Here is a 10782-nt window from a genome sequence, read left to right on the forward strand (position 1 = left end):
AGTCTTCACTACAAAAAACCCACATTTGAAAAAGAATGTTACAATATCCATCAAATCATAGACAAATAATAATAAAAAAAAAATCCATGGAAATCCCTTAGACTTCGAAACATATAAAATGACATGTATTCTACTCCCTCTTTTATTTTATTATTAATGTTATCATTATCATTAAGATTTGCCCATAGAAATGAAAAACCCTAAAGTTGAGATCCCAAATTCACCCGAGTCGATTTACCAGCCCAAAGGAGGTAAAAAGCGGAGAGGGGGTGGGGTAAAAAGGAAACCCGGCCCACGAGAGTGGATAAAGAGGAATCTAGATGCCAACAAAGACGCATTATACTTGTGGACCACAGAGTTATCTTTACAATCGGGAGGGCGGGCCGGGTGGAGGGACGGGACGAACTGATGTTTGGTTTACAGAGATCGCTCCGTCCCAAAATTCTCGGAGACGGTGACGTGCCAAAAGGAATCTAAATTATACGTATTAATTCCGAAGGGCCCGCCACGTCGAATGGGATCCTATTTCCCACCAGCCCCGGCCCCCCGAGACCCGTCCTGGGCCCTACCCGCGCGGAATCCATCCCCGTGGGCCACGGGGGGGTGATCCCCGCTCGGGTTTCCTCACCCAGGGTAGTCTGGTTCGGAAGGAAAGCTTTCTAGCCCTGGCGCTCCACCTTCAGTGGTCGTGGCTATCGTGAGTATGGGCAGTAGTAAAGGGGGCAGGGAGGCGTTTCTAGCGTCGGTAGCGCAGGGGTGCAATCGATGGTGGTGGAGGTGGTGGTGACGTGGTGGTGACGAGGAAGGGTGGAGAGAAATGCTGGAATTGTTGGGGAGATGGGCTGGGGGAACTAGTCAGACAAGCCCTTGATTAGTAGCGAGGATTATTATCGCCGCTTGTTGACTAATATGACCATGGCGTGGTATAGTGGTAGTAGAAGCAGTAGCAGGAGTGTTGGTGATGGGGATGCTGCTGGGAAGAGACCATCCCGAGTCGCCTAGCCGTAGCCATGGTTGGGTGACAGCGTGCTTCGGCTGGCGCGAGTGGAGTGGTTTGTCGACGAAGGAGGTGAGATGTTGCGGTGGGGTGGAGCGTCGTCGTCGTCGGAGCGGGAGTGGTGAGAGTTGGGGTGGGGTGTTTGGGGTTGGAGTTTTGATGGAGTTTGGAGTGAAGGTGGTGAGGATATGGCTGTGTGGATGTGGGTGTAGCTTGGCATGACGAGGGGGAGGGAGACGCTGGGGGACGACGCTATGAAAGGGGAGCGCAGGTTGCTCGGGTGGGCTCTCGCCGTGAGCTTAGTGGCGTTGCTGTCGTGTCGGAGTTGCTGTGGGCTGTCCCCAGATGGGATAGCGCTGCTTGAGCTCAAGGCCAGCTTGAACGACCCGTATGGGCACTTGAGGGACTGGAATTCCGAGGACGAGTTCCCGTGCGAATGGACTGGGGTGTTCTGCCCTAGCAGCTTGCAGCACCGAGTGTGGGATGTAGATCTCTCCGAGAAGAACTTGTCAGGTACTATCTCTTCCAGCATTGGAAAGCTTGTGGCCCTCCGAAACCTCAATCTGTCGTCGAATCGGCTCACAGGGCACATTCCTCCGGAAATCGGGGGACTGTCGCGTTTGGTTTTCCTAGACTTAAGCACGAATAATCTAACGGGGAACATCCCGGGTGACATTGGCAAGCTGCGAGCCCTGGTCAGCCTCTCCCTGATGAATAATAATCTTCAGGGACCTATACCTACTGAAATTGGGCAAATGAGGAACCTTGAGGAGTTGCTGTGCTACACCAACAACCTGACGGGTCCTTTACCGGCGTCATTAGGGAACTTGAAGCACCTGCGGACAATTCGAGCTGGTCAGAATGCTATAGGAGGTCCCATTCCTGTTGAGTTGGTGGGCTGTGAGAACCTCATGTTTTTCGGTTTTGCCCAGAACAAGCTGACGGGCGGAATACCACCACAACTCGGCCGTTTGAAGAATCTGACGCAACTGGTGATATGGGATAATCTGTTAGAAGGAACGATACCGCCGCAGTTGGGCAATCTCAAGCAGCTTCGGCTGCTAGCGCTCTACCGTAACGAACTTGGGGGACGCATTCCACCCGAGATAGGATACCTCCCCTTGCTAGAGAAATTGTACATTTATTCTAATAATTTCGAGGGACCCATTCCTGAAAGCTTCGGTAACCTAACATCTGCTCGAGAGATCGACCTTTCGGAGAATGATTTAGTCGGCAATATTCCTGAATCTCTATTCCGATTGCCCAATTTGAGATTGTTGCACTTGTTTGAGAATAACCTTTCCGGGACGATTCCATGGTCTGCTGGACTTGCACCAAGCCTTGAGATTCTGGATCTCTCGCTCAATTATTTAACCGGATCCCTCCCGACGTCTCTCCAGGAATCTTCGAGCCTAACCAAAATTCAACTGTTTAGCAACGAATTGTCAGGTGACATCCCTCCTTTGCTCGGCAACTCATGCACGCTCACCATCCTAGAACTGTCATATAACTCTATCACAGGGAGAATCCCGCCGAAAGTATGTGCCATGGGTTCCTTGATCTTGCTACATCTGTCATATAACCGGTTGACGGGGACCATCCCCAAGGAGATATTCGATTGCTTGTCCCTGGAGCAGCTCTACGTCGATTTTAATTTTTTGTCGGGCGAGCTTCTGCTGGAGGTTCGAGCTCTTCAAAATTTGCAGCAATTGGACATCAGGAGCAATCAATTTAGTGGCATCATCCCGTCTGAAATTGGGGAGCTCTCTCAGTTACAAGTTCTCTCCATCGCCGAAAACCATTTCGTGAAGACGTTGCCGAAAGAGATAGGCCTACTATCTGAGCTTGTCTTCCTGAACGTCTCTTGCAATTCTTTGACAGGCTTAATACCTGTTGAGATTGGTAACTGTTCTCGACTCCAGCAGTTAGATCTGAGTCGTAATTTTTTCAGTGGGAGCTTCCCCACGGAGATTGGGAGTTTGATCAGCATTTCTGCCCTAGTTGCCGCGGAGAATCATATAGAAGGCTCCATCCCCGACACACTGATCAACTGCCAAAAGTTACAGGAGCTTCACTTGGGCGGTAACTATTTCACAGGATATATCCCCTCCTCCTTGGGAAAGATTTCTTCTCTGAAGTATGGATTGAACCTCAGCCACAACGCTCTCATTGGCAGGATTCCAGATGAATTAGGAAAACTTCAGTATCTCCAGATACTGGACTTATCAACCAACCGCTTGACGGGGCAGGTTCCAGTCTCCCTTGCAAATCTCACCAGTATCATCTATTTCAACGTCTCCAATAATCAACTCTCGGGGCAGCTACCATCTACAGGTCTCTTCGCAAGGCTAAACGAGAGCAGTTTCTACAACAATTCAGTTTGTGGAGGTCCAGTTCCAGTAGCATGTCCACCCGCGGTGGTCATGCCGGTGCCGATGACGCCTGTGTGGAAAGACTCGAGTGTTTCAGCAGCTGCTGTGGTGGGTATAATCGCGGGTGTGGTCGGTGGTGCTTTGTTGATGATATTAATCGGGGCGTGTTGGTTCTGTCGGCGTCCACCTTCTGCTAGACAAGTAGCCAGCGAGAAGGACATAGACGAGACGATATTTCTGCCCAGGGCAGGGGTGACATTACAAGACATTGTGACCGCCACCGAAAATTTCAGTGATGAAAAAGTGATAGGAAAGGGTGCATGTGGGACAGTGTACAAAGCGCAAATGCCTGGCGGTCAGCTAATAGCGGTCAAGAAGGTTGCGACTCATCTAGACTCAGGTTTGACTCAACATGATAGTTTTACTGCGGAGATCAAGACTTTGGGTAAGATCCGGCACCGGAATATCGTGAAGCTCTTGGGGTTTTGCTCATACCAGGGATACAATCTCCTCATGTATGATTACATGCCGAAGGGGAGCTTGGGGGAGCATTTAGTGAAGAAGGACTGCGAGCTGGACTGGGATCTAAGATACAAGATCGCTGTGGGTAGTGCCGAAGGTCTGGAGTATTTGCATCATGATTGCAAGCCGTTAATCATTCATCGCGACATCAAGTCCAACAATATTCTTTTGAATGAACGCTACGAGGCGCATGTTGGAGACTTTGGCCTGGCGAAGCTGATCGATTTGGCTGAGACGAAATCGATGTCTGCAATAGCAGGGTCGTATGGTTACATCGCACCTGGTATGGATAGCACACTACAATAATATGCTGTTTCCATCTAGAGTTGTTTGTGGGTTTCAGTGGAGATACCCGTAAAGCATATCAAAATAGGTCTTGAAAAGACACGAACCAATTGGCGCTTCCCGCTTAATCCAAAGATAATGGCAGTTCTACTCCTTTGCTTGAGTTTTCTGAAGGAAGACCCCTTGTGGGTTTTGGTTTTCTTGTTTGGTACCCACCTTGGGTTAGTTTTTGAATTCATTCCAACTACAGATGAAACTCAAAACGAGTGTTTAAGTGAGGCTTCAACTGTCTGGACTTGAGGGTAACTTGAGTTGTTGCTGTCACTAAACTTTAGATTGTAACACTGGTATGTGCAGAGTATGCGTATACTATGAATGTAACAGAGAAGAGTGATATCTACAGCTTTGGCGTTGTGCTGCTTGAATTGCTTACTGGGAGGCGTCCAATTCAACCTGTCGATGAAGGAGGCGATCTGGTGACGTGGGTGAAGGAGGCCATGCAGTTGCACAAGTCCGTGAGCCGAATCTTTGACATCCGATTGGACTTGACAGACGTTGTTATTATCGAGGAGATGTTGTTGGTTCTCAGAGTAGCCCTGTTTTGTACAAGTAGTTTGCCGCAGGAAAGGCCCACCATGAGGGAGGTCGTTAGAATGCTGATGGAAGCCAGCACGAGAAAAGCTCGAGACTCCACAGACTCGCAGTCCGAAACTCAAGGCAGGGAGTCGGTCTCTGATGGGACCATCACAGATGGCACTTTGACCATCGCCGATGATACTTTGACAGACAGCATCACTGTGGCGAGTGATACCGACAACACTATCTCCGTGAAGGATGCATCTGGGAAGACCAACTCTGATAAACCATGAAGTGTTGGTTGGCCTCCCTGGTACAAGGGCAAGGCAGGAATGGGACCCTAAACCCTGATCAAATGTGGTTCATAAAGCTTCTGCATTCGATAGTATCGTTGGCTCCTCATCGATTATGACATGCGGATCAGCGACTTCTGCTTATTAACCAACAGACCATATTCTTCTGGCACATTCTTGCACATTCTGTCGAAGTTGCTTACAGCGTTCTGTAGGAAGTGTGAAGGGATTTTACAGAATTGGAAGTACAAGTCGCAAGAATTTAATAGTTGTCATGTCCAAGGCGTGCGGCAACTACATTCGCTCCTTGTACTGCCAACGGAAGTGTTGGTTTCAGCAGAAAGAGGTACTTGAAATTACTTCTCAGATACCTGTGGACTCAGAATGACGATCAGAAGTTCTGTCATTCTTGCTGTTGAACGAGCAGACGAAATTGTTTGGGTTGGTAAAGACTTGTGTCCATTCAGGTCTCGTGCTCCATTAACAGGAGGAGAAACACAAGGAGAATTTTAGTACAGTAGAGTGGAAAAGTTTCTCATGTGGCCAAAGCTTGGAGAGAAAATTTGTATTTCTCTTATGACAAATGGATTCACAACCTTATATCCTTACAACTGGGTATAATGGATGAGAAAGTGGAAGTACATTCAGACATGGTAATGGTCATTGCCAAGTAATCCTTGTTTTGTTGATATTTTTGAATTGACAACCTAATTAGGTTATTAATTAAATAACGTTTGCATTAGGTTATGTATACACACACAGTTTTGTATGTGAATGAGAAGAGTGTTTCACTTTCTCTCATACAAGAATGTAGAATGGGGCACAGAATGTATTGTGATTAGATGACGTTACCAGTCCTTCCTAGAATAGATCTTGAAAGGGACACGATTCAGTAGTATTAATGATTCATCTTATGCAGTATTTGTTTCAGGTATGGATGGATGTTGATGGAGAATTAATGCGGAAGAGAAATACAGAACTGTGTACGAGTCCAATTAAATGAGTTTACGAATTGTAGAGATTTACGGAAATTATTTATTAACATTTAGTAATCGAAGATTAGTTATATAGTTTGAGTGATTTACGTATGAAATAACAGAAAGTATTCTCAATGAAATTGTTTAGAAAACTGAAAGAATTGTCATGAAAGTACGCCGTGATTGATGGAGTTGTTAGCGGTTATTAGAGCAGTAGGATGTGGATTACTTTTCCTTTTAATCACATATTATGATACAACTTGGGTGTATACTATTTTTTCACAATAATTGTTACGTACTCACACAGCGGTTTTCAAGTCATTCATGATCCGACAGTTTAATATAGGTTGACAGGAAGTATACTGGACAGGAGTATATTCATATCGAACGTTGCGCTCAGTACTTGTCCTTGGAAAGGAAAAAAAAAGGAAAGAAAAAAAAAGATATTAAAATATGTTAACCGGATCGTTTGTTGTAAATCGGTAAGGACTGCTGTAATTTAAATCGTGCTGGTAGCAAACCTCAGTCTTACTCGAATCAAAATCCTGACCGTCAGTCGCGATGGTAGGTCAATTTCGACCTCCAAGGTCGGAACAAGTTTGATCATTCGATTTTAGTGTATCATCTTTACCCTGGAAGGCCTAATAGGGAATCAAGTGAGCAAAATTTGAACTAAAGCCTCTAGTTATATCGAATTAACCCTGTAACATTGTCCACCAGTCCAGTGTCCGCCCGATGTCCAGAGCCAGTGTCGCGCCCAAAGAAATAAGGAATCTGATGTGACACGTTAGCAAGCAGTTATCCTTTAATCTCTGCTAAGTGGATCTTGGCCATATGTTACACCTCCATGAAGGAGTGGTTTCAAAGCTGCATATTGAAAATAGCGAAGAGACTGTACAGTTACAAGAATGAGCAGAACAGAGGGCAATGCATTGGATGGTTCGTTCTCTGTACTGCCTTCAGTGGACAACATTCGGATTACTTCGCTACTGGGTGCGCAACCTGATGCTGGGTCATAGATGAGGTTGCAAAAGTTTGTTGTTTCTTCAGGAAAAAGGCGAAGGAGAGCAGCGTCTCGTTCTCCTCTACAACCTGAAATACTTCGCAGATAAGAATACCTCAAAAAGAAATGAGCATTACATGCAGGTTCTCCTGCATCATGTCGATCATTCAACAAAAGGCAAATAAATGTGCAAGACGACATACCTGAGCAGCAAAGTGTTGAGCAACAGCTGGAACGAGCTCCTCCTGGAGCAAGAGGAAAGTTGAATGTGAATCAAGGGGACAGTAAGAGGCCAATGATCAATTAACTCCCAAGTACCACGAGAGATGCATTAACTGGTTGGGGAGGGGGGGGGGGTACCTTGCCGCTGCCCGTCACTTCCCTCAAATTGTAGACACGCCGATACCGCTTCAATGAAGATGTCTGTCCAAATCTCAACAAGTGAACACAATTAAGTGCAGCCAGGACAAAACCACCATTAAAGTTACAGGAGACTGTTTTAAACAATTTTGCTAAATGGCCAAGAACTTACATCCAGTTTGGACAGATCAACTTGCAAGGGTCGTCTTGTGCTTCTCAGGGATAAAGACACCTTTGGCTTCTGCTCAAGCTCCTGCAGAGCGACTCACGGAGTTAGTAAACACGTCGAAAATGCCACTACACGCTACCATGTCCAAGAAGGAAAAAAAAGATGTGAAGGAGCCTCTCACAGAAGAACTATTATCCGCATAGGTCTGGCAGGTAGCAACCACTGCTGGTTGTTCTTGAGGCAAGCGACTACATCGCTTTTTCTCCGCATATTCCTGCGTGTTCTGAATGCCAAAAACACGCGCGGTAATGAAAATATTTGAACTATAAATTGACCGATAACAAGTGAAAGTGCAGAAAAACATGTGACGTAACATACAAACACCCACCTGAAGTAAGCATTATGGTCCATACTTATATCCCAAAATCCGAAATACACATGAGCATCGTACAGAATAAATACCTCTCTGCAGTTGGGACAGAGGTAAAATGCTGTGGAATCCACTTGGTTGCCTCCACTAACTTCACATTCCACATGAACCCAACGACGACAAGTTCGGTTGTCGCAGCCTACCCACTGCCAACAGACGTGCACAATGTGAATACCCCATCATGCAACGTGCCAAGAACCCATGCATGTACAACATAGCACACTGATCAACACCTACGAACCCCCAGGAAACTACGGCACATCCAGGCGGTGGAACCAAGTTGACACATTACAAAGGAGCGGTCAAATACCTCCTTCCCGTCGAAAGAGTCAGGATCCTTCTCGCGGTAAATTTGCACACAGAAAGGACAGAATTTTCCCTGACACTCCAACAATTCCATCAGTTTTTCTTGGACAAGTCATTTCTGTCAACTCAAAACTCACAGAAACGCATGGATGCAGCAGAAATTAAAGCAATTGTTGGAGATGGCGTTCGCAAGCCCTCGATCAAGAATACCAAATGACACTTTAAGACAATCATTGCTTGGAATAGCCCCATCACTAATTGGGGCGATTATGAAACAGTTACCTGATCGAAGTTGATCTTGCAAGCATTGCAGAGGGTGACATGTTTAGGGTCCTTCTGGCTCCCATAGTTCCGTACATGCCACCGACAGGTCCTGCAGTTATTCACTATGTGTTACGGGTAATTCAATTTCCAAGAAAGACTCTAAATGTGGCTACATCAGCACCGAACATTGCTCAAATCGGTATCTAAATTTGGGCTGCCAACAAAAAAGAGACCAAGGGTAAATACAGAGACACGAAACTTGATTAACTGACGTCGTTCTTTGTTAATAACTACTCAAAGAAAATCTGGAGCACCTGCATTCTTCTAAGCTGTAACCCCCAGTGTCACATTAAGATTTCCCACTATTTCAAAACATCCTAGAAATGATTAGACATGCCAACTATGTACATGCAGAAACTAAGAAAGCCTCGGCTTGTCCCTACACAATTTCAAGAGTCTGCGAAATTGTGAATATCTGCAAGATTAACAGCTGCAAGAGAAGACGGGAGAGCCAACTCACGGTCCATCCCCCGGAGAGGTCCGCTTGCAATGAGGATTTGAACAAAGCTGCCTCGAAAACATGACTACAAACCGAGTTGAGCCAAAACCATCTGAACAAGGGCACCGGCACAAGCCTTAATTGATCGTCCAGCACAACTCAAGGAACGAACTTCCCGCTCTTTCCCAAGACGATCAACCCCGCTTCAGATTTCCCTCTCCCTCAAAGAACTCAAGTCAGTCCTCACAGCCCCTGCATTTCCATACTCCAGCCAAGTCAAGCTCCAAACTCACATACGATCCACCAACACAACACACGCAACCCGGTCCTCGTCTACCACAGGCCCCAACAATGCACTCCTCACCAACCCAAAACCAAAATCAATCAAACCCCCTCACCATCGCCATCAACATCGCCTACCATCACCCCTGTCGCTGTCACCATTATCGAAGCTAAAACTCCACAGTACAGCTTTAGTCACGCCATCCCCAGAGCTCAATTCAAGAACCATCAAAAATATGAAAATAAAAAGACTAAATTAAAAAACTCTCCAAGAAACTCTCCTCCACATTGTCCAACCCTCAAACTACACCTCCTCGTCCTCCTCACCTCCCCACACTCAGAATCCTCTTTTCTTAACCCCAAACTAACCCTCTCGTCCAGATTCCTCCTCCCCGATCATACCCACAAATCGCAACGACTGTCGCAGCTCATGGCAACACTTACAAGAGCTGAATTTTCACCCAAGCGGGGTTTAAGCGACTCCACGCGTGGTCCACGAGAAGAACGGGGGCGACAGAAAGAAATCCTTCAGAACATGGAAGGCGCGAAGCACCAAAAACCAACGAGGAATAGAGGTAAGGTGACAGCAGAGGGATGGATGTTAACTAATTGTCCGATTGCACAACCTACAAACCGCGACTAAGAGACAGGGCATCGGATTGACTTTTGGAATTTACTCAACACCCAAAACTCAATTCAATCGAAAGGGGACGAGCAACAGTAGGATTGGACGAATTGGGACGAATTGGAACGATGAGGGTAAAGTGTATATAAGCCCTCCTCCCTCCGCCTGGCACCGTTGAATATGGAGGCGAGAACTGATGCGGGGCTCCCGTTGCCAAGAACAATCACAACAGCAGCATCGCTTGCGAAGCATCTCTGGCGCGATCGCGCAAACCATATTCCGCCACATCAGCCTCGAGGAGGGTCCAACCCCATTGGTCCAACCCCTTGTCAGAGGGTATGGCCTATGAGTATTCACCAGCTGGTATTTATTTAATGCTGCAGCGGTACAAGTCAGCCCATCATGGCGGTCCGTCTCTGTCCCCGTCTCCGGCCGGGTCCCTCCCCCCACTCACACACCCGGTCTCTGCCTTTACTGCGGTCCAAGGCAGTACCCGATTCCCTCTTCATTGCGGGGACCAGCACCGGCACTGTCGCCCGGCATTGGTGGGGTCCCGGACGCCACGGTGTCGCCCATTCAATGCCGGGTTTTATGGCACCCGCGGTTGACCGCGGTCGTGGGTGACCGCCTACACTCTGGATGGTTCTATATTTCCGTGATAGCTCTTGATTTAATTCCCGTGCTGTTTGTTGAATTAAGATCGTGCCATGCTGTCATAAGTGTGGGCATTACTTTTGCCTTTTGTTTCGTTAGGAGTTGGGTTGAAAAGGATATCTCAGCTGAATCTATATCTGAATCACCTGTTCTCAAATTTGAAGAGTT

The 10782-nt window shown here is 46.9% G+C and overlaps 2 protein-coding genes and 1 long non-coding RNA gene across 6 annotated transcripts; 2 read left to right on the plus strand and 1 right to left on the minus strand.

Moving 5' to 3' along the window:
• The first annotated feature begins 1099 nt into the window (after positions 1–1099).
• LOC112276979 (uncharacterized) lies at positions 1100–5787 on the plus strand. The gene is made up of 2 exons (XM_024508847.3): positions 1100–4174; positions 4534–5787. Exons 1-2 carry the CDS (start codon positions 1216–1218, stop codon positions 5043–5045), a joined length of 3471 nt encoding a protein of 1156 aa, XP_024364615.1. The 5' UTR covers positions 1100–1215; the 3' UTR covers positions 5046–5787.
• LOC149986434 (uncharacterized) lies at positions 5166–5696 on the plus strand. The gene is made up of 2 exons (XR_016500789.1): positions 5166–5391; positions 5513–5696. It is a non-coding gene; the product is annotated as an uncharacterized LOC149986434 (long non-coding RNA).
• A 582-nt stretch (positions 5788–6369) lies between the features above and the next one.
• Positions 6370–10136, minus strand: LOC112276980 (uncharacterized). 4 transcript variants are annotated; one of them, XM_090247266.1, is made up of 10 exons: positions 9780–10136; positions 9075–9305; positions 8573–8663; positions 8295–8363; positions 8017–8130; positions 7736–7837; positions 7558–7638; positions 7386–7448; positions 7229–7270; positions 6370–7114 (listed from the first exon to the last, which is right to left on the minus strand). In XM_090247266.1, exons 2-10 carry the CDS (start codon positions 9134–9136, stop codon positions 7001–7003), a joined length of 738 nt encoding a protein of 245 aa, XP_090103392.1. In that variant the 5' UTR covers positions 9137–9305; positions 9780–10136; the 3' UTR covers positions 6370–7000. The 4 variants fall into 4 exon arrangements, with proteins under 4 accessions (XP_090103392.1, XP_024364622.1, XP_024364618.1 ...); XM_024508854.3 differs by having other exon boundaries at positions 9075–9165; positions 9780–10065; XM_024508850.3 differs by lacking the exon at positions 9780–10136 and adding an exon at positions 9452–9779.
• Between the last annotated feature and the right edge of the window lie 646 nt (positions 10137–10782).

The sequence above is a fragment of the Physcomitrium patens genome, chromosome 24 (assembly GCF_059467195.1).
Source record: "Physcomitrium patens ecotype Gransden chromosome 24, ASM5946719v1, whole genome shotgun sequence".
NCBI classification, from domain to species: Eukaryota; Viridiplantae; Streptophyta; class Bryopsida; order Funariales; family Funariaceae; genus Physcomitrium; species Physcomitrium patens.

Bases quoted from the DNA above. Each gene is read 5' to 3' on its own strand.
- LOC112276980 (XM_024508849.3), bottom strand. From the start codon at position 9,497: ATGGTGACAGCGACAGGGGTGATGGTAGGCGATGTTGATGGCGATG. The intron at 8,131-8,294 runs GTATTTGACCGC...GTCTGTTGGCAG, and splicing joins ACTCTTTCGACGGGAAGGAG to TGGGTAGGCTGCGACAACCG. The intron at 7,639-7,735 runs GTGAGAGGCTCC...GTCGCTCTGCAG, and splicing joins ATGCGGATAATAGTTCTTCT to GAGCTTGAGCAGAAGCCAAA.
- LOC112276979 (XM_024508847.3), top strand. From the start codon at position 1,216: ATGACGAGGGGGAGGGAGACGCTGGGGGACGACGCTATGAAAGGGGAG. The intron at 4,175-4,533 runs GTATGGATAGCA...TGGTATGTGCAG, and splicing joins GTATGGTTACATCGCACCTG to AGTATGCGTATACTATGAAT.